The sequence below is a fragment of the Aplidium turbinatum genome, chromosome 7 (assembly GCF_918807975.1).
Source record: "Aplidium turbinatum chromosome 7, kaAplTurb1.1, whole genome shotgun sequence".
Taxonomy (NCBI): Eukaryota; Metazoa; Chordata; class Ascidiacea; order Aplousobranchia; family Polyclinidae; genus Aplidium; species Aplidium turbinatum.
This window is the reverse complement of record NC_137478.1, coordinates 2,645,408-2,668,707: the sequence shown is the minus strand read 5'-3', so window position 1 is coordinate 2,668,707 and position 23,300 is coordinate 2,645,408. Positions and strand designations below refer to the sequence as shown.

At 39.1% G+C, this 23,300-nt stretch overlaps 1 protein-coding gene across 2 annotated transcripts; it reads right to left on the bottom strand.

Annotated features, from left to right (window-relative positions):
- Window positions 1-316: 316 nt before the first annotated feature.
- On the bottom strand, window positions 317-20,536 carry LOC145774392 (uncharacterized). Of its 2 annotated transcripts, none has more exons than XM_082585633.1 (26): window positions 20,437-20,536; window positions 19,297-20,207; window positions 18,461-18,591; window positions 16,484-16,574; window positions 15,770-15,820; window positions 15,397-15,469; window positions 14,855-14,969; window positions 14,474-14,628; window positions 13,659-13,773; window positions 13,379-13,473; window positions 12,913-13,012; window positions 12,624-12,726; window positions 11,604-11,756; window positions 11,356-11,518; window positions 10,037-10,184; window positions 9,460-9,616; window positions 9,015-9,107; window positions 8,181-8,282; window positions 7,605-7,799; window positions 7,096-7,227; window positions 6,315-6,459; window positions 5,514-5,621; window positions 3,752-3,950; window positions 3,419-3,487; window positions 3,091-3,201; window positions 317-2,672 (listed from the first exon to the last, which is right to left on the bottom strand). In XM_082585633.1, the coding sequence occupies exons 2-26, from the start codon at window positions 20,190-20,192 to the stop codon at window positions 2,341-2,343; spliced, it is 4,032 nt and encodes a 1,343-aa protein (XP_082441759.1). In that variant the 5' UTR covers window positions 20,193-20,207; window positions 20,437-20,536; the 3' UTR covers window positions 317-2,340. The 2 variants fall into 2 exon arrangements, with proteins under 2 accessions (XP_082441759.1, XP_082441760.1); XM_082585634.1 differs by having other exon boundaries at window positions 12,624-12,723.
- Window positions 20,537-23,300: the final 2,764 nt, after the last annotated feature.

The following is a 23,300-nucleotide window of genomic DNA, read 5'->3' as shown; positions in this document are numbered from 1 at the left end:
CTACAATGGGGGGTCTGGGGGGCGTAGCCCCCCAGAAGTTGAAATGACTATAACGATTTTAGCCCACTGGCCAAAAATCACCCCCCCGAATTCTAAAAGTGGATAGAGCCCCTGGAATTTACTAAAGTCGACTGCATAGGTGAATGGTGGAAACCCTAATACGACCCTCAAAAGAGCGGTAGTTTGACACCACCCAAAAGCATGCGGCTGTGTCTTTCAAAAAACACTTGAAAGTTGAAGATGAACACGAAGATTGACTTCCTCGATTTCTCGTCAACTTATACGGACACGATGTTACCAACAAGGTAGACTACGTCATTCTATTGATGACGTCATACAGACTAAAACGAGCATTACGCAAATTCAAACACAAACAAATAAAGTTGTTACGGGATTTCAAAAACAATGCAGAGATGGTGAGCCAGAAAGTTATAAACTCGTTCTGCGGTTTGAGAGATAACTATTACCTTTTTCTAGCAGGAACAAAAAGAATTGTTTCCTGAATTGACAACGATTTGGCAACAAGTTTCCAACATGCGTCAACATCAACAACGGTAAAGTGGCGTCACAATAAGCAATGGAAAACCTGGTTAGTTGAAGTGCCACGTTTTCAAATACTTTACTGCTTGTATTGTGTGGTTGACTGGTCAAAGCATCTTCCTGTGCGAACGATTCTACCTCAACGGATTGATTGCTTCAACTAGCCCGCAGGCAATATCGTTCAATGCGTAATTTGCTATAGGTTTGCATAGCTACCATATTCTTTCAACAGCACTGAAGATGAAAACAGTTTAGTTTTCGAAACGTTTGCTGAATACGTTTATTCTGGATTTTGGGCTCTTTGTTTTGTTATGAGACTTATCATGTTCTTTTCCAAAACTTTACCTTGAGTGACTTGAGCAGGGCCCTGGACTTGAGTAGCCTATTTCTCAAAAAATTATCTTCATTTGAGAAAGAGCATTTCACGAAAACTGCATTTGGCAAAATCTGTTATTGACATCCAAAAGTTGAATTGGGTTTGACAGCAACAAACAAGTAAACTTGAGTGATTAAAACTTTGAATTTCAAAGCGAGCAATAGATTGAAACTACGCAAGTAATCAAACAAGTTCCAGCCAACAAATCGGCCTTCTTTTACATAGATTCAATGTCTACACAATACACACTCAATACACAAAACACTGCTTTGATGCATTGAGCAGTTGATAAAATCGAGCTTTTTATATATATATATTTTGCTGTTATGTTACGTTGAAATGATATAAAACAGTTACCTTTTGCTACCAGCTTTGAGCCACACTGGTAACTTGGCCAATCGACAGTTGATTAATCAAGAATTATATAAATTATTACATCACAATTATTATAGTCGAGAATAATAAATCTTCTAATGACCACGTGCAAGTTTTCGCCACATATCTAAACAGTAAACAAAGATGTGATGGAAAGTACAGAAAGAGACGGACTTCCGTGGTAAGCTAGCTTTCCAAGTGACTTCTGTCATTAACCTCCTTTTGAGAAGTTTATCAATTTACAAACCTACCCAGACAGCAATCAACCGTTTTCTTCAGACGTCGAATCAATTTAAAAAAATGGCTGACTCGCTGTCTGGGTAGCCACGCAAAAGTTTTGGTGCAAAACGTGGAATCACAATTCATTGAAGCATTTTTTGTCGAACTCAGTTACAAGGCAAAATTTCCTAATAGTATTCAAATAAGAAAACAGCAATAACGATCAAATGCATCAATAGAATATCTTTGGTGGCTGCTGCGATGAAGATTATCCGATGGTTTCCAATGAAAGGTATCTGGAATCGAGTGATTTTGTCGATTCCTTAGTTGCTTTACCCGTAAGGCTCCACTTTCCCTCAATGTGTGGAAGACCATGACTGGAAAGTAAAACTAGTGAGACTTGAAAAAAGTCCTAAATTTGTTTGCAATTATGCAGAATGGCATTGGTTTCTCAATATGCGTCTTAAAAACATGAAACTTAAAGATGGAATCCAAAGCTTTCGAGTTGGGTTCTTCAATTAGAAATAATGTTGAGCTGTCTAGCTTCCCTTAGTGTTGTACATTTTCCGTTCTTCCGCCATTGATAGCAGTGCAAAGCCCATATGGTGGTTGGAGCAAACAACGCACGGGGAGACGCAAGATAGTTTATGATAAAAGCCATGAGACGAAACCGTTCATTTCGCGAGGTGGAGTGAATTCTTCAATAGAAAGAATAAATTTCATTTTCTAAAGTGAGGAATATCGACTCTTTAGACCCATCTGCAATCACATCTGAGCAAGATGGCTAACGGTGATACCATGATCGACTCAATCGGTTCAGGACGCGGGGATTACGAGCCTTTTCCCCCGTTAGAGTGGCCGCTGAAAGCCGGTCTCTGTCGCAAATCGGTGTCTCTCGTCAAAGAGAACGTTCTAGTCACATCCGATTCAACAGAGGACTGCCGACTGGTAACGTTAGATGAACCCTTGTTAACGTTGGGCTTCTTCGAACTGCCGATGTTTTCCGCGCCGGAGGCTCGTCGAGTTTGCGTCGCAAACGCACCAGTTCTTTGAGATTTCTTGCGGTAATCTTCATCTTTTACGCTTGAGAAGGTTAAAGAAGTTCTTCCGTCAGACAGAGCCCTGTCCCCGCCTGGCCTCGGGAAACTAGGAGGATGAAGTTCTGAAAAAAATTACAATCTATTACAAAAAGACTAGTATTTTCTTTACATTTTTTTTTACATTGAAAAGCTCAAATGGCAGTTATTAGCCAGATAAGCCTCCCACGCCCTTTCAATTATATCATCCCCACCAGAGAATTCATTCATATTGTGACGTAATCTTTTCTCTGTCATTCCATACTTGATTGCAATGCAAAAAAGGATTCTTTAAGACGCCCACAAAGGATGAATGCATAGCCGAAAACGTTCGCAGTTCAATTTTTACTTTCCAATCTGCCAAATGTAGTGGAGCTGATTAGTTTCGTGTGTGTGTGATTCAACAAAGTTGCCTCTCAACCAAATTGGTTGACAGAAACTTTGAAGAATTCTTCAATGAAAATAACGAACTGAAAAGTTGATTGATGACGTCAAAGTGGTTACCTGGCGCTTCTGTCTTGGGGGCTTGAGACTTATCCGGCCCCTTCATGCCCGGCCGATGGGGGAAGGAATCTGCTGACACTTTCACTTCGGTTGTTGAAGATTCACCGGTCCCTGTGAGTGAGTAGTTAATGTAGTTTGAAGCGACATTGGCGGTAACCCAGCAACAAAATCTGTCACTTTTACATTGATTTAACGTCTACAGACGTAATGTAAAAATGACGAATTTTTCTGCCTGGAAACCGCCGTTTCCCACATTACAATCACATCCAATATGATGAGAACGATAATATTCTTTACGTGGCTTAAAACGAAATGCCTTCCGACTTACTCGAGTTTGAGGCGTTCACGCCAGTGATAGCAAACATCTTCTGGAGCTGCTCTTTCAATGAGGAGAGTCCTGCAAAACATTGGGACAATGTTGCACAAAGGCCCTCGGAGTAAAAAGAAACCACAACATATATCCGAATGCAATTAGGTTCAATCTACTGATTCGAATTGCCTCCATGAAACAAGGTAGGTCAGGCAGAAAAAATTTGTTCTTTTACGTCCGAGAAACGTCAGCAAACGTTGAATCAATATGAAAAAACGTTTTTTTTTTTAGCTGAAAGTATACTGCAGATCCGACACATTTTCGGTGAACGACATTATGACGTCACACTACCTGATCCCGATGAGCCGCCCCCGGCTTTGTGACGCAGCGCATCGAGGAAGTCCTTGATATTGACGGACGACATAAGCTTGGTGCTCTCCTTGTCTACGGGGACATTGCATGCGGCGGCGAGTTGTGCCAAGTTCATATCCGGGTTCTCTTGGATCAGACGAATCAGCGTCGCCTGCTCGTTACCCTTCGATGCGCTTGACTGAACACAAGAAAACATCACTGAAATTCATGAAACTATTAAAGACTAAAGGTTGGGTTATAGAGTCAAAGGAAAAAATACGATTGATGATGTAAGGGCCTATATGTGTGGTCTCGATATGTATATAGGGGCTACTATATACTAAACGTCATAAAAACAACTTGAAAATTGAAGATGCTAAGAGATGGAGGAGTCGCTGCAGACAACTGGTCGGCCCTGATGTTTCGGAATGAAGACTCGGCTTCTTTAAAGTAAAATGGAGAAGTCATTCCAGTGCGATTCCTGCACTTATGAGCAGTGCTTCCACTTTGGTGGTAATTACCGCAGTTGTGGAATTTTCATCATGCTTGTGGTAAAAATGTGGTAATGAAAAATTTGTGGTAATTTAGTGGTAATATGGAAATTTTATGTGGAAATGCTGCCAAAATGTGGAAATTATAAATTTTGAAAATTTAACATAAAATACTATCAATAAATAAGAGCATTTAAACTGTTGTCTTCCGAAATAGAACAGATATGCAAAAAAAATACTTATAATAGCATGTGACTAGCATGTTCTGCTGTTTTCAGTTTGATTTTGGAATGCGTCCTGACTTTGAACGTAGGGTGACCATGTGGATGTGATCATATTCATAGGCAAGATGTCTCTCAGATTCTAGCTGCGGTGTCAAGTACAATACTTTGCTTACTTGTTTCGGACGTTTTAATAACTGTTAATAACCGGTACTGTTATTAACAGTTATTATTAAAAATTTCTAACCGGTACTGTTAATAAACTGAATAGTTGTTTTAGACCTTATTTTACACTATATAGTGTAAATATAACCAAATAATAGCGTTGCCAGATAAGGAATTCTGTCCTAATTTGAGAAAAGTTTCAAGCTGTTGAAAACAAAAACTTGCATTTTAGAACTTTTTTTTTAGTTCTGGGTAAAGATCAAAACCCTAACCTTATTCGTAAGTCTAACCCTTACCTTAACCCTTCCTAACTTTAATCCTAACTCTGGCAACACCTGATTGTAACCATGGCAACAAGTGGGTAAAATAGCCACTTTGTTAATGTAAAAGTAAGTCGAAATACGGTTAAAATTGGGAAGAAAATCACAGTAAAAAATGTGGTAATCTGAGGACAAATGTGGTAATACAAGTGGTAACCTAGCTTTGTAAAAGTGGAAGCACTGCTTATGAGACCACTGGGTCGAAACGGGGTGATATTGTCTGCAGTTAGAAGTGCAATAAACAAAATGTAAAACTATACATCGGCCTATATCGAATGCTACTTCATTCATCAGCACTCAGCAGTGCTTGATAAAAACTAGTTTGCAATGATCATCATCAGTGGAACTGCAATAGATTGAGTTTCGCTGTTCCGAAACTACTGACTTCAACATCATTCGTCATGGCACATGACTACTTTGACTAGGAAACTGTGTTCCGAAAGCTAGTGCAATTCGCTATTAACACAACGAACTCGCAGCATCAGACTAAAGCAGGTCGTTAATATTACATTGTGAAGTAATCAGTAGTATTGTTTCGACTTGCTGATTAAAATATTTCACAAACCTCTTTCGTTGCGGATGGTTTTGCAGCTCCGTTTGAAGGACTTTTTTTTCTCAAGTCAACATCTGTTGAAGTTGAACTGTTGGAACTCTCTTTTGTTGAGGGTGGGTTCTGTAAAGCGCATTTTAAATAACTGCGGCTTAAAAATTGCACATAAATTTAAGTGCTTTGAAAAACGCCTTCAAAGTTCTAGTTTGAACCTGAAATGACATTTGTTCGTATGCATGGTGTATGCCAAACAAGAAAAAGTCGACTTTCCCAGACAGCAAATCAGTCGTTTATTACATTGATTGCACATTGCGAGTAAAATGTTGCTCATGGTAGCTCGAAGCTGCAGGTATTCGTCTGACTCTCTTCAGGAACTATCGTCATAAGCCTAAAAGTGGTGAAGTATTTATAGTAGAAGAATAATGAAATGTAGTTGGCTAATCAGAATAGTTTAAAATTAACGAAGAAGTTGACATAAACGAATTCTTTTTGTAGGCATAAGATTGGATCGAGAGCTTTTACTAAGATTATTTGCAGTGCTGCGAGGTGGAACGAGGAACGGCCTTTAGCAAGAATTAAAAACAATACTAGTCTAAAGTCCGAAGCACACTTTTCATTATCCAGGTGTCCTATTGTCCTGTTGCAGAGTCACTGGATATCCTTTTGTCTCCCTCTATGATAATAGCTCCTGAAGAGAGTCAGACGAAAACCTGCAGCTTCGAGCCACTATGAGTAACATTCTACTCGCAATTTTCAATATTGTACCACCAATCAACACCAATTTTGTACCACCATTGATAGTACAAAATAACATACGTTGGTGTTCCCTGTTGGCTTGGCAACATTGCTTTTGGCTTCAGTGGTGGGGGGTTTCCCTTCAGCGACCAGCCGAGCGTTTTCGCGGAGTTCCTTCCGTCGTTTCTTGCTCCACATCTCATGGCAATCCTGCCAATGTGGTAAGCTGAAGAGATACAACATACGATCGGGTTTACATCAAGTCGATGGTATAAGTACATAAACCTTCCAGTTTCTTAGGGGTGGCCATTACACCACAGTTGTACAGCTATTTGATGATTCAGAAGTAATTCAAACATTACATACAAAGATAGATTCTTTGCAGCTGCTATTGATGTAAGAAAAATGTGAACACTATAATATAAACGACGACCTTTTAGAGTACATGTTAGTTGTATGAGTACATGCATAAAAGTGAGACAAAGTCCAATTTGAAATTCTTCTGTTGCATATCGTGAATTTCGGGTATTATCGTTTCAGAACAACTTTTATCAACAGCATAGTACAGTAAAATTTACAGCAGTAAAATTTGCTATTGATGTTCCCGAGTTTAGTTTGAAGAATCGTCATGCCAAAGATTCAACAGATAGCAAGAAGTCGTCGTGATAATAAGCGACCACAACAACTGATAAGTGTAACAAACTTGGTCTGCGGTCGCAAACTTTAAAAAATTCAATCTTTCATTTATGGAAACGCCCCAGGGTCGAATGATACAAATAGTTCAGTTGATTAGATCCTTGATCTCGGGGAAAAGTGAAACGTCCTGACATATTGCCAATAGTGCCTGTCTACAATGACTTACTCAGGCATGGACATGGTGCTTGTGTCCACATTCTTCAGCCACGGACAGTTGAGGGCTTCCTCGGCAGAAAATCGCTTGCTGGGGTCCAAGGCCAACATTTGGTCCAGTAGGTCAATGGCGAGGGTGGGAAGGCTGGGGAAAACCGTGAGAATGAGTTATGCTCGTCGTAAGTATCAATGTAATCTTTGATGACGTAGATGCTAGAGCTTGTAAATTACTTAAACATAGAGGTTATGTCGAACAATGAGACCTTTTCGCAGCAGTAAGTTCCGAAACTATTGCTCGAAGAGTCACTTTCAACAAACAAACTGTACACAATTCTGCTCAGCATGCCTAAGGAATAGTGCCCAAGAGTACAATAGTTTTCATCCATACTAGGAAGTGCTTCCAAGATTACGGCGATGTGATATCTGGCCATAACCATCCAATGATGTTCAATGAATTGCTCATAAACACCAAAAGTGTTTACATTGAACATGATTGGATAGAGCAAAAAAGATAAAACTTACTAAGAGAATTCCTCTCGGAGTCGTCGCCTGTATTGCCTCTTCGGCTTCATGGTGTGGAAGTGAGGTAGTTTGATGACATCCGGCCACACTGCGGGACATGGAGAGCCACAAACTCTGCTGATGGACTCCAGCTGGGTCAGCTCCCTGTCTCCTTGGAACAATGGCTTCTTTGTGAACAGCTCAGCAAGGATGCACCTGGAGAAGATGTAGGATCAAAGTGTGGGGGGAGGTTGCATGTCCTGAACAGGAACTGAAACTGAACAGCCATGTGGGGATGACGTCAGCTTGATACCAAGGAAAAATAACGTGTCTTGGCAAGACATTTAATGACACATGGATGACGTTGGACACGACTGACATCATTCTTGAGGTCATGGCTCCATGCACTTTTATGAAGAATGAGAGTTAGATTCAGGCGACTTCCTTGTTGTTACTTCTTGAGGAAGTCTCCTCAATGGCGATAAAATCTTCTTTTAAATGATGTGTTTAAGTTACTGGACAAGATTGAAGTTAATATATTTGGTAGCAATTGATATGAAATACCGAACTGTGACGTCACGACGCCAGGCAACTCACCCGCAGCTCCATATATCAATGGCAGGTGTGTATGTCTCCTCTCCCAGCAGCAGCTCCGGTGGACGATACCACAGAGTGATGACACGGTTGGTGTATGGGCGGCTGAAAGAATCATTAAGATTATAAGGTTCAGAGATGGCAATGGCCGCCCGGTATAACTCCACAATATAAACTAAAACCCATTTATTCACCATACACGTCACGTACATTATACAGTTTTCAAAGTCTATCGCTCCTTTATTTGATGTTGCCATCTTCGCACCCATACAGTCATAATGCATCATATATGATACAAACAGTGTCTGCGCTACGAGAAGTTTGCGCAATACAAAATGTTCTTCATTTATTTTTAGTGCATTCGATTAGTTAGATTTGTGACTGAAAAGGTCAATGGTTTTATATGCGTTGCAGTCATTTCTCATAAAAGGAGATGGCATCGGAGTAATCCTCCTGTTAGCCTACACATCTTAAATAATTAAAATTGTCCAGTTTTCAGCTTGTAAGCCCTCAATTTTTGGATTCCACGCTCAAAAATACATCTAAAAAGTCTTCCTTACATTTCCCAATGAAAATGTTATTAAAGCCATGTAACTCCTGCTCTACTGCATACTACTACTGTACAGGTATCAGCGCACTTAAATACTTAGATAGCCTATATTATGATCCCTGCCTTAACTCTGTTTCCTCAACACTGTGCGTTAAGTAAGAAAGAACTTCAGTGCCACTATGTATAACATCGTTGATTTGACATGGGATCGAACCCATGTCTACTGACTTAGTCTCTCTATCCACCAAGTCATTGAACAGATATGAGAAACGATCAAGACAACTCACGGTTCATCTTGGTTGAAATATCGCGCCAGTCCGAAGTCGGCAAGCTTGATCTCGCCTTTGTTGTTGAGAAGAATGTTTGAACATTTTATATCCCTGGAAATAAAACATAAAGCTGCAATATGACATCACGTGCTGTTACCACCATCAGCGCTGGTTGCGAGAGTGCAGGTGTGACATTATCAAGGGCGCCTGTTCGACACCTATGCAGGGCACGCGAGTGTGTCATTGCCAAGACACTGTCTAATCTAAATCTTCAATTAGCGGTTATACACCTGAATATGACAAATAATAATGATGTCTTATTTTGCGCACATTGCGACAACATACAGTGCACTGCGATGTAGATGTAGCACAACAAACAACAGGAAGCAGAGAAGTGAAATGTAGTCATCGAGCCAGCAACAAACCACGAGTCTCACTACAAACAAGTAATGACATGACAAACCTGTGAAGAAATCCCTTCATATGGCAGTGATTGAGTCCATCCAGAAGTTGCTTTATGAACGACTTAGCATGGCCCTCGTTAAAGTGCACATTGCCAGACTCCAGCAATCCCATCAGGTCGTGGTCCATGTATTCGAACACCAGGTAGAAGGCACAACCTGGAACGATCATGATGTCAACTACAATGCTGGCCGAACCATCAAGAACAAACTGTTCTCAAAGCAAATTCTCAAAGACTGAAGTTCAAAGCTTGGCCAAAGCACGTACAGAAAGTTGTCAATGAAAAAATGCATCCGAAAACGATGTTCGTTTTTTTTTAAGAAGTTTTTCACCAAAGAGTATGTTTTGAGTTTGTGCGATCGTTTTACATAGTACGCTGTTTTTGCATTTTAGTACCACCATCAATCATCCAGCGCGAAAACACGTAAAACACGTTTAGGAAGTGGCTTAGAGACAACCTGAAAGTGCTATTCAAAACTACTACCATCAACCAATATCTAACGTTCGTGGAATAAAAACAGCAAAAATCAGTCTAGCAAATAGAAGACAAAAGAAAGTTTTTACAGTCAGGGACAAACCTTTTTCTTTCCTGAACTCTGTGGCGTCCGACTTGTCAGTGAGCACATCCTTCAAGTGGACCACATTGGGATGTTGAAGCTGGCGGAGGATCTTGATCTCACGCACTGCGGTGATGGGGAATCCTTCCCTCTCATTGTCCAAACGTACCTGACGTCATTTGAAGAGGAAGATGAGTGAAATCAAACAATGCTTCTCATAGTTACATTACATTGTTGGTTGTAATGTATAGTGAGAGCCCTGGTCAATCACTGCGAAGGACGCCGGTTCGACACCTCTCAAGAGCACATGGCTGTATCTTTGGCAAGATACTTAAAGGCGTGCCTGAAGAAGGGGGAGCAAGTCTTTTAGGCGCTGACAGTTAGGCGCTGGTCTAATAGGCGCGCACACTGTGGCGTCTGGATATTTAGGCGCGGAGCACTGTGGCGCCCGGTCATTTAGGTGCTATTCCTAGTAAAGTCTGCAGATTGTATCAGGTTTGTATTCGTAGGCTATACACACGTCTTGAGATTTTTGCAATGATGACCAAGGAAGTATCCCTACGTCCAAGGTTAAAAGGTAGCCTAATTCAAGCAAAAAAATGTAAATGATGGCAGATCCATAGTCTTTGCCTGACCTTTTTTGGCTAATCAAAAAAAAAATTATTTTAGCGGTGCAGTTATCAGATGAGATTCAATATTAATACAAAGATTCAAAGATCAGATGAGATTCAGATTCAATACAACATTTTATGTGAAAACAAGATTCTAAACGAAAACAAGATTCTAATACAACATTTTATGTGAAAATCATTGCCGGTTTCAACAGCTTCACTCACGGAAGCCATGACATATTTTTCTGTTCAATATAACATTTTGTGTGAAAACTGAAAAGCATTGCCGGTTTAAGCAGCTTCACCCATATATTTTTTCTGTTGAACATAACATTTTGTGTGAAAAAGCATTGCTGGTTTAGGCAACTTCACTCACTGAAGCCATGACCAACAACGCACACGCATTAACAAAACAATATATTTTGTGTGAAAAGCATTGCCCTTACGCCCCTACCTGCCAAGCTGATACAATCTGCAGACTTTACTAGGAATAGCACCTAAATGACCGGGCGCCACAGTGCTCCGCGCCTAAATATCCAGACGCCACAGTGTGCGCGCCTATTAGACCAGCGCCTAACTGTCAGCGCCTAAAAGACGTGGACCCGAAGAAGGACCCTTTTTGCCTTCTCGTCCACTTAATCTAAATCTTTAACCACAGGGTCAAAGCTTCGATACAAAAAAACTACAAATACTGGAGAGATATTGTGACCATTGTTGTGTCTGTATCACCTTTTTAAGGGCACAAATTGCTCCGGTTCGCTTCTCCTCCGCCTTGTAGACCTGGCCAAACGTCCCCTCCCCAGTGATGGATATAAAATTGTACTCGTCCACACACATCGAGCCCCAATCGTTCACACGCTGGGTCACCTCTCGTGTGCGGGGGCCACATATTCTGTGACGACATAAGACAATCATAAGACTCAAATGATACTTTTCTTTTAGCAATTGCAATTAGAATAACAATTCTTCACACGAACCTGGGTCGTTTCTTTCTTGGTTGTTCCCTTTCTTCTGCAGTTGGAGGAGATCTCTTAGAGTCCTCATCAGTAGTTGAGGAGATAGGGAGTACAGGAGGAAGAGGAAGATCATGCAAGCGACGCTTTAATTTGTTTGTCGTGTCTTCTATATCCCTGCGAGGATGTGAATTAAGATGAAGACAATGATGTTGACAAATAACAAGAAAATGACGAAGTTCAATTAACAAGCCTCTCTCGGACGCACAAAGGCAAATGAAACAATCTTACAAACCCTTTATGATGAAAACACGATATAACAAAGGGTTAGTTTAGATTATGGTGAAAGCAAGCTTCTAAACTCCCGGCGGCCATTTCCGCTAAGAAGCCGTGAAATTCGTTAAATGGCCTCCGAATCTACCTTGCCGGTATGCCGAGTTTGGTCGCCGGCTTCCGCAAGCCATTATGTCTCCATTCCGTTGGTATTTGAAACTTTTTTTCTTTTCAGTCGCATTCGCAACCGTTTCATAAAAACGGCAAAGCCTTGCAGACGCCGACAAGAAATATTGCTGATAGACGTTTCGCAAAAAGGCGAAGCGTCGACTGATAAAAACTCGAAGGTTAGCTCTAGTCTACACCTACTTGGGAAGCAGAACATTGAAATACAACTGGACATTTGTTTCAGGGCCTTGTTTGCGTAGTTCTTGCCTGAGTGAACGCAAAAACACGATATTAATTAACGGATTTTTTCTTTTGATTGCCGAACGCAAGAATTTGGCCGCCGGGGAAAAGCTCTGGTAGGCTATGCATGGTAGCCAGAAAAATAAAGGAGCTTAGAGGACTGTGAAAGGACTTCCAACTACTTGTTGAGAAACATAAGTAAATGGTAGAGTTTCAATCACATTATCCACACTCTTTCAAGAAACAAAAAATTAGCAAAAGCATTTTTACACGACATAGCACTGATAGCAGATTGGATTGAAATAAACGTGGAAATGCTTTCTAATGAAAAGCAATGACAGGTGAATAAAATGTCAACCCTACTGTATAGGCGATGACTTCGTGCTTCCAGAAACGCTCAACTTTGCGACAACATCAGGGTCAGGTTTGACAACAGAACTTGATTCCATTCTTTCTTCCTTCACTGCTGCAAACAAGTTTGTGGAAATGGATAATACAAACAAACAAGCTCATTGAAACAAATGACAATGCAATTGCAATGTTGTTGGAACATATTTCAAACATCACAAATCAAGTTATGAACTAAATTTCATGAACTAAATTTATTGTTTATATTTCACCTATTGCCTTCTCACCAAACGTGGCAACTCACCATTGGAAGTGCTTGCGCTGGTCGTTCGAGCCGCTTCTTCCCTTTGCTTCTGCGCCAACATCTCATGAATGCGGTAGTCCATGTCTTTCAAACTGGTCGACTAGGCAAGAAAGAAAATATTATAAAACATAATCTCGTACTAAACCAACTCTCTTTAAACCAGCTCGCATCCACTTATGCTGACAGCATAAAGAAGCAACAACTTAAACTATCCTTGATGGTGCCAAGCAAAATAAACATATACGTATTGTCAAAAATTCCACGTCTCACTAAATCACAACATATGCTGATGCTGCACCATCCCACGTCCACCAAAGACACTAGAAGGTTTCTGTATCTTGGATGACGAATACTTATCACACGTAATCGGTTGACTTAACACACGTGACGAACTGACGATCCATGAAACAAAAACATTTTAAATGTCGATATTGGACTTTAGATAATAGTGAGAGAGAATCCTTACCCCTACTACTGGAGGCACAAGAGGTTCATGGTTTGGGAGGGGGGCACAAATGATATCCGTGCTTTCCGATGGGGTCGGGTTCAAAGGGGGCGTTTCTGAAACGGTTGTTGCCTTAATCAAATATGATTTTAAACAATCAAAACATCAGCAAAGTAATGATTTTGTCCTGAATAAGATAGAAATCTTGTTTTGCACGTAAGTACAATCTAGCATATCTTTGTTCAGACAAAATGCAATTGAACTCATCCTACATCAAACCCAGCCAGAAAGATTTGCATACCAACAAGTGATTGAGATGCGGAGCTCACAGTGACGGTGGTTGCTGGGTTCGTTTCCTGCTCCCCAGCTGTAAAAGCGGAAGATGGGAGAGAGTCGTCTTCAACTTCCACTGAATCCTGAAAAGCAATCATGCGTAACACAGAGTTACTCCGCCATGGCGGATAAATATCCTTGTTTTATCAAGACCTGGTAGATAAGATGTGGATTACTGGGCAGGAAAAGTAATAAATCCGTCGTAGTTACCTACAAGCATATCATTAACTGCCGCCCGCATTCACCAGTGAAGAGTTAAAATTTCAAAAAGCACTCTGGGAGGCAAACACAATACACTGACCAGTGTCTGTTGTTCCACGACAATTCAATACTACCTGTGGCACTCGACCCACTGAGCTTCGCCACTCCATTGGTCAACGACGCAAAACAGGCGCTTCTACTCACAAATCCATATTGAACTTGTGACACTTACTTGTTGTGGTCGGCTTACTTCGCAAACTTGTCTACTGTTAATATAACGTATCTCTGGCTAATTAGGCAGAAAACCGAAAAACGAATGAACAACAGACAACCAGGCCCAATCCCTTCATTTCTGATGTCGACACGAGCTTTATCGTCCCTCATGAGCCAGACGTGTGCGCCCCTCAACCGTGTCCTTATGAGTATCGGAAATTTTCGCTCACTCAAAACACCACTGGGGAGTGGGTGCAATGCTACAGCCATCTCTGCAAGAACTATATGAACAAAACCACCCAAACCAGAGCGTGGTCTGGCATGAAGTAACTTCTAGTAATGAAAGATGTTCCATAAATATTCGCCTACCCCTTTCATTGTCTCCTCTGCTTCTTCACTTCCGCTCCTAGCGGATGCTTTGTTGCGTTTCTCTCTCTTTCGGCTCCTCTTCTTCTCTTTCCGACTCTTCCTGGACTTGTGATGATGTTTTCCACGCTGGGAATTATCAGCATTCACTTCTTCGTCTAAAAATGTAAAAACGCAAAAGTGAAACGTGAAAGTCTGATTTCTAAATCTAAAAATTCTTTAACCCAAACGATTTTTTAAGGCCGCCTGTAAAAATGAAACATGGAGTGAATTTTCAGCGATGCTGACCTTTGGGGCGTGAATGGACCAAAATGGTAACAAACATCTATTTCGGAAACGAGGGAACAAAGTCTGAGTATTTGCAATGAAACTGTAAGAAATTACCTAAAGCAGATCCAGCCTTCTCCGCAGCCAGTTCTTTGCGGCGCTCGCTCAGCTGTGCTGCCAGGTCTTTCACCGTTATCTTTGGAGATGCCACTTTGCTCTTTCGAGATTTTTTCTGACAATTGAAAGAAAACCAATAGTGTATAATAACAATCTGTATAGTGGAAATAGGTTCCTTCTGACCCAGTTCAGAGTGCTTATAGGTTTGTTTCGAGAGTTCTGCGGCCATGTTGATCCCACAGATGCATATCCAAAATAACTCCAAAGCTCCATTTTAATTGAAAAACTTACAGAACTCCAGAAAGCCTGACTGGACCAAAACATCTGCGTATCTTGGATGATGAAATCAAAGACTGGCTGGCTGAGTGGCTGCTCTCCTAAGAGCATTTCACTAAAGGGAATATCACTAACCATAAGTGGTAAAATGATAGGCCATCTACCACAAAGGCTTACATAAAAAAGCATCATTGGCCTGTGAGGAAATAAGTTCTTAGCCATTTACAATAGGCAAGTTTTGTCAACATGCTTTCACTGCGTATTACCTTGGAAGATTTTTTGTGCCGCCGAGAATCAGTATCTTCATCACTAATGTTGGTTGCACTCCGGCTAGCTGATCTGATTGCAATCAAATATAATGTTGAAACTACATCATAGCTATTCAAACTAGCAATACAAAAATTAGCAGGGATGCAAGTGCAACTTCCCACAATTGTGATATTCATGTGAGAAACTTTAGGTCAGGATAGCGCTGCAAGTTTCATGATAGTTACTTTAAAGAAGATACGTTCGTTTACTTAACAATACATATATTTGTGACAATTATGCACTTTTATTTCAGATTGACCAAATGTTCCAAAATCATTTGCAAGTTTCTTAACTGTTTGAAAACACTCAAATAACTTGATCCAAAAATACCTTGAAGCTTTTCGCGACTTTTTCTTCCCATGTCTTCGTTTTGAAGAACTTCTGCAAAATCACATTATAAAGGATAAGAAATTTGAAACAAATCATTCAGTTAACAAATAAAGTTTTGCTTCAAGAAGAATCATGGACCACAGCACATGTGATAACTAAGATTTCGATTTTTGGGATGTTATCATCTACAAAAACATCACAAGTGACCAGGTTTTTTTTTAAGGTTTGGTTTGGGTGACCGCTAAGTAGTTTTAAAAGACCGCAAGTGTTTCATTGAAATACCAAAAAATAGCCATATTTGCTTAAACGAATTATTTATTAGGCTACTGCAGTTGCAAGTCCAAATTTTGGGAAACCGCTGGAGAAATTTGGGGGACCGTTTCGGTCCCCCAAAACACCTTAAAAAAAACACTGCAAGTGACTACTTTTTTTCATGAAACAAAACCAGCATTTTCAGCCTGTGGGCTTTGCAATGCTAACGAAAACCGAGACAAAACACTGATGTTAGAATCTGTGATCCTTATGGAAATTGCTTTTGGTTTGCTCTGTTGTTGTTTATCTAAGTTTAAAACATTTCATTTGTGTCCAAGTTTGTCAATTCAAACATACAAAACACTCTAAAAAATAACGAATTGTTTACCACAAGGCTAACCTAACCTTTCACCTCTAATGCTTACCATCAAATCACAAATTTCAAAAAGTAAGATTCGATACCTTTTCTTGTGTTTTTTGTGCTTGTGTCTACTTCTGCTTCTTGAACGAGAAGAACTACTGTCTTCCTGTGATACGTCAATGCCGCTAAGATCTAAACAAGTCAATATATGAAGAGCTTGTTTCCAAAACCGCTTACATCCACTTTCGGTGATTTCGAGAAAACCACGAAAAACGTTTATGACAGTTTCGCTTGGTAAATGTAATGCGCTTTTGATTTCTAACGATGTCTAACTACCTACTGAATTAAGTCATGACGTTTGTCCAGATCTAAGGAATATTAGAAGGCTTAGAATCGCCTTTTTATAAAATTAGAAATGTGGATATAAGCGGTTTTGGAAATAAACTGGAGAATAAAAATTGCCAGAATGACAGAAACCAAATTTGGAAACCATTTTTCCAAGCTGACCACCACTAATTCATCACCACAATCCAAATCCACTTTAAACAAAGCAAAAAACACAGTTATAAAGCTCAAGTAGGCTACTAAGCACCGTTGGTAGCTGCAACAATAGGCTGCAAGCCTATAACAGTGCTTATTAGTGTTGCCAGATAGTAGATGCTTCAAACTATCAAACACATTTCAAATTTTGCCAAACTGACCAGAGACTGACTGTCAACTCACCAAAAATGTTTGCCAAAATTCTAGCAACTCAAAATTTTACTGCCAAACAACGTAAAATTCTGCCAAATCTCGAATTTGGTAGTGAAATTTGCCAACTGGTAACACTGCTGCTTATCACGAAACGATGACGAAAACGCTTTAACAATCAGCGATATGTCACGTGATACAATGGCTTAATATGATTGGTTAATTGTGGATACAAGTGGTTTTGGAAACAAAGTGTGATGGTGCGTAAGCGGTTTTGGAAGAAAACGCAATTTTTAGTGTCGAATTTGAAGCAGAAAGAGAAGGTTTTGGAAAAAAAGGAATTGATAGTAGGTACCTATGGTAATACTCTACCTAATGACACTCTAAACTCAATTTTGGTAAAAGTGGCGCCTAAGCGGTTTTGGAAACAAGCTCTTCATATCACAAAGGTAAACCTATTATAATTATGAAGTGAGACCACCAACTATGCATTTAATAGTTCAAATTCTTACAATTTTCCGATGCTGTAGGACGCAGGTGAACCTGCCACTAAGTGTTAACTTAAAAGGAAGCTTGAAACCATCCAACACTTAGCGGTAGCTATAGTCATTAAAGTTTATTAGTAAGATAGACTTTGAAACATGCAACAAATTACAACTGCTTTTCTCCTTGCTTGTCAAGATTATTTTTTATATCAATAAAAAGTACCAAAAAATCAGGATATTCACCTGACTGAAAATGGATTAAAGATATTTAAGCACTTAAGAAAACAAATATGCAGCAGAAATAAAAACAAAAAAAAGATGTACAAACTAACCTTGAGACTGATTTGTTCTTTTCACTGGTTACTATATGTACAATTGTATATACATACATACCAGACAATTGTGTAATGATGGCATAATGTATACTTTGTGATAGCAAATTTGAGATACAGTACTGGACAACCTATTATGGATTTTTTTTGGACCATTTTACAGCAAATCTCAATTTTTTTGTTTTTCCGATAACTGAGAACTCGGAAATAATTGTAATGGTGGCTTAAAGCAAAGAAGCTGCCATTCTACACAATCGGTATTCAACAGCGCCACATTATGATGTCATAATGGATGTCACAACGGCTCAACTGCTGGCATTGTAGTAGAGACTTGCAATATTATGACATCACAATTTGGCATTATTACGTGATATTGAATACCAATGTTGAAGAATTGCAGCTTCTTTGCTTTGAGCCACCATTACATTTATTGTAATTCTCTCAGTTATCAAAAAAAAATCTGAAATTTGCTATGAAATTGTCCAAAAAAATCCATAATAAATTGTCCAGTATGTACTGTACATTGTGAAATCTAGGAGGCAATAAATGGCATATGATATGTTCTTCTTACCTGACGGAGAGGAATGCATAGACGAGTGACTTAAATCATTCGGAGGATATTGGTGTTGGCAAATAGGAGGCAAATTACTCATGGATGGTTGAGGTGGTCTGACGTCAATACCATGGTCACGAAAGTGTAGTCTAAAACATACACAGCACAAGACTAACAAAAGCTTGGCAAACTTAATCTTGCTTGTGCTATAACTTAAAATATATATATATATACAGTTAGGAAACAGAATAGAAGAATTCTATTTGATAAGGACCTTCTGATGATCCTCCTTTAGGGTGAAACAGGCTGTCAAGGGTTTAGAGACTAATAACTATATTTGATTTATATAATGTTGTTATATAACCTATTTATATTGTTTGATATGTGTCTGTTAACTAATAACTAGGCTATTTCTTTCAGAGAAAAATTGCAGCAGTTGTACATAAAGTGCTTGATGCAGCAAGCAGAGCATAAGCCTTTGCAGAATAAAGTAACAAGAAAAGTTTTGCTCTACCAGTCTACCATACTTTAAGGTTTCATGTTGGCTTCAATCTTTAGCCACGCCAATTTATTTTGTTTTAACAGCACCACATATAAAGAAACAACCAAGCTTAGTAGAGTAAATAAAAAGTAAAACAATGCATTGCAAGTTATAGCTATTGGATAGATTATGGCCATGGCTTGAAATTTGTTTAGAACTGTGTTTCTGTTGATTTTGGTCATATATTACGGATACTGTAACGGTAGATAAGCAATTGCCTATGATCATGCTCTCCAACACTTCTTAATATTACTTTCATTGATCACACAAAAGTGCTCTAAATCAACATTTCATACATTAAGCTACATCTCACCCTTGATTTTTTCCAAAAGGTGGAGTGAAAGATCGGCGTCCGCGATTAAAAAACGGTGGGCTAGGTGGTGGAGGTGAATGTCTTCTGTGTGGAAGACCACCATCACGTTCTATAAAACGTTGATCAAGAAACATTTCTCTTCTGTGTGGTGGTGAGTGAAGACCATGATAAGTAGGAGAATGCTTTGGAGGCGTAATTGATCTCCTAATGATAGGAACAGAAGGCCTAGGAGGGCCATGAGGATATCTAGATGGTGGATGATGTGGTGGAGGATAACGATGAGGAGGTGATCTCATCCGACTATACCTAGGTGATTCCCAACCCTCCGGCCTAATGGGATGCGGTGGAGGGTAAGAAATGTGCTTACGATAACCTTCTGGGCTACGTGGGGGAAAACCTCTAAAATTATACGGGTCTGGAGGTAAACGTCTATCCATGCTATCTTCAGAGCTATTGATGCTGCTGTCGGATGAGCTTTCAGACTGTGATTGCTTTCTTTTTCGCTTCTTAGAGTTGTTTCTTTTCTGAAGATGTTCTCCTTTTTCTTTTTGGTATTTTTTATGTAGATTCTTACCTTTTTTAGATGGAGATGGATAATTTTGTGTGGATAATTCTTTTCTGTTGTTGCGTTTTTTAATGACAGATTTTCTTGATGAGTGATGATCAAATGAAGGAGATTCACTTTGATGTTCGGTTTTTTTAGCTGATTTTATGACAACTTTTTTTTTTGACTCTTTGCTTGTCTTTTTTGATTTTAATATTTCACTCTCTGAAGAACTAAAAGTGTCGTACTCAACTAAAGGCTTCTGCAGACTTTTTTGCAAGCTTTCACAAGACTTTGTTGGTTGTTTCAACTTTGAGTTTCGAGGTGTTTCAGAATGCCTACTTTTAGGCATCGTTTTTCTTCATATCTAATCATAAAACATCTTTAAATTTTCAATTATTAACATTTATACTGTATATATATATATTTATCTTAAATAAGCAACACAAAACAATCACTAGGCTAACAATTTAATGCACAATAATATAAAATCTATCAAATAACATAAAAAAATTCAGCTCATATTTATCATATTATAAAACTTCCATGATAAAAACCTTACGCATTGTGAACGGGAGGCTAAGCATTGATCGTACCTAATAAGACTCTTACAGGAAAATGCAATGAGCAAAACTCATCTCCTCCTATACCGTACCGTAATAGATCCTATCTTTCATTGTTTCTTACAAAAGTTACTTTGTAAAAAATAATTAATGGTTTTTGATGTTGCCAGATGTTTTCCAAAATTCGAATCAATTAATTTAATAGTAATCCAGTGTTACTTGGTTTTCTCAAAACCCTTGTATCAAAAGTACTTTCGTTTAATATTAGTTCAACATCCAAAAATGGTATAGCTTCCCTAAGTTTTTCCACTGTAGACTTTATGTTTTTATGTTGAGAATTTAGCACATTTAGAAAAGTTGAGCATGAATCTTCATCATTAAAAGTAGCAAAAATATCATTTACATAGCCTATTTAAGATAAAGTTTTAATGGAAATCTTCAGACTCTTCAATAAGTTTTGTTTTAATATATGTCAGAAAAAAATTAGAAATTGTAGGTCCGAATAGAGACCCCATTGCTACACCATTGACTTGTTTGTATGAATTATTTTAATGCAAAAACATGCCTTGTGTGACTAACGTGAAGAGCTTAATGGAAATTTCTTTTTTGATGGGAAGATGATAAGGTTGGGAGTCCGAAAAAATTCAAGTAGCGATGATATTTATGGTTTCAGTCAACGGTACATTTGTAAACAATGAAGACACATCAAAACTCACCATCGTTTTGACTGCCGAGACAAATACCAGTAGGCCTACATGAATGAAATCGCCAAAATTAAATCTATGTTATGTTGAAGCGATCCATTATTTCATCATATAAATTCCCTTTCTTTAACTAAAATGAACCATTTCAAACCATGCGTAACTTCCTAAAGAATTGTAATTTTCCATTTAATCTGCTCCCGAAGTCAATAAGAAAAAGGGAACTGATGATCATAAAATGACTTGTTCGCATTTGGCGAGAGCTCAGAGACCAGTTCAGCTCTCAGAAAAACATTAAATTTATTGTTTAATTAAAATGTAATAACTCGTGATAATGTTTCACTATCCTGTAATTTCATTATTCTGTACTGTTTAAATTCAAATTGTGTTATAGACCTACAACATTATACGAACACCTTCTGATAACTTAAAATTATAATTCGAATAACAATTGTGTGGAAATTAGATAATGGAGTCAGATATATAAATTAGACAAATGAGTGTAAATATCCTTGAGACAAACAGAGTTTCATTAGACAGCCAGTTACCTAATAAATTAACATTTTAAACCATCGCTTAACATTCTCACGCGTAAAACAAGTATAGCTACAATGTGCTATAACTAACTAATAGAATATTCCAGATAATTTTTGATAAGGTTTTACAACTCTTCAATTCAAAATGGTTACTCACATAGGCTACCGCCGACACTTGGAGTCACTGCGCAAAAAACTATCTACACGCGTTGCACTTTTGAGGCGATTGGCGGGTTTCGGCTGGGGAGCTGGTGGGCAATAAAACTCTTCGTACAGCTACCTTAGCCCTATTGTTCATTTCACCGCTAAGTAGGCTACTGCGCACCTGTCTGATGCCGTAGTTCTCACATTCACAACATTGTTACCGCCATCAACGACGCACTGCGTACTGTGACTAGGCTATATGCCTGCGTCCCACTCCGATGGACTACCTACAGTAGCCTACCAATCTTAGCAGGCATCCAACTCGCTGAGCTATACGCCACAAAGGAACCACGATTTCTCTCGCTCGCTTCGCGCTCTGGACCCCGACCATCCCCTCCATGCAGCATTCAAGCGACCACCACCTATAAACAGACTTGGACAACTACATAATTCTAGTTGTCTAATTCGATAAATTGGAGCGAAATGTCAGTAATTCTAATTCTAATCTAATTCGGTAAAAACTTGTTCGCTCTAATTGTAGCCTACTTCTTATCCAATCTCCAGGTTTACTAAAAATTTTAGCTTGCCCAACAGTATTTTTGGGCAAATGGAAGGATACTGCGCTCTTATCAACGTTATAGGGTACAAAGAAAATGCAATAAACGATCAAGATCAGAGTGTCATTCCATCCATTGAGCAGCAAAGTCATGAAAAATTCGATTAACTCATCAATTCACTGACGTTACAATGTATATTATGACGTAATGATTTTGGCACTGTGATGGTGGAATGACACTTTGGTCCCGCGTTACCACAATCACATTGGCGTTTTATCCAACTAAAAGAAGATATGTGACAACTGCGTCCAACTAATTCTAATCTATAATTTAAATTCTACTCTAATTTGTGAAAACTTGCATAGCTCTAATTCTAATCCTAGTTTAATTTGTAAATCTTAAATTAGGCTACTCTAATTATAATTCTAATCTAATTTCGAAAGACTACACAAATTCTAGTTGTCCAAGTTTGCCTATTACGCAGCGGCTGAAATCAAGACGCCCCTTTGTGTCTGCAGAAGAACTTGGTTTAAGTGCGGAGTGCTACCTTTTTGTAGACCTGATTGATTGATTGAATCTTTATCCTCGGACTGGGAAAGCTTCTTGCAGGAGGCATCCGCCCCCCCTGCCCCCCGCTTCCGGCGCCCCTGGCTACACTGGCGGCGGAGACAGTTACAATAATAATAATAAGTCCACTCCAACACTATATAACAAAAGAAATAAATCAAAATTTAATAAAAATACTAGTAGGCTACATTTTGCCCAAATCTTCATGAAATGGTCTTAACCTACTGTTTTTTAATGAAAATGACGTTTCTTAATTTTTTCAAAAGGTTGAAAAAAATAGGGTGTCATTGATTTTTCAAATTTCAGAGAGGGCCACGGTGTAAAAAAGGTTGGGAACCTCTCCTCTGCTCTACATATACCTCTGATGCATCACATAACTTGACAGAACAAGG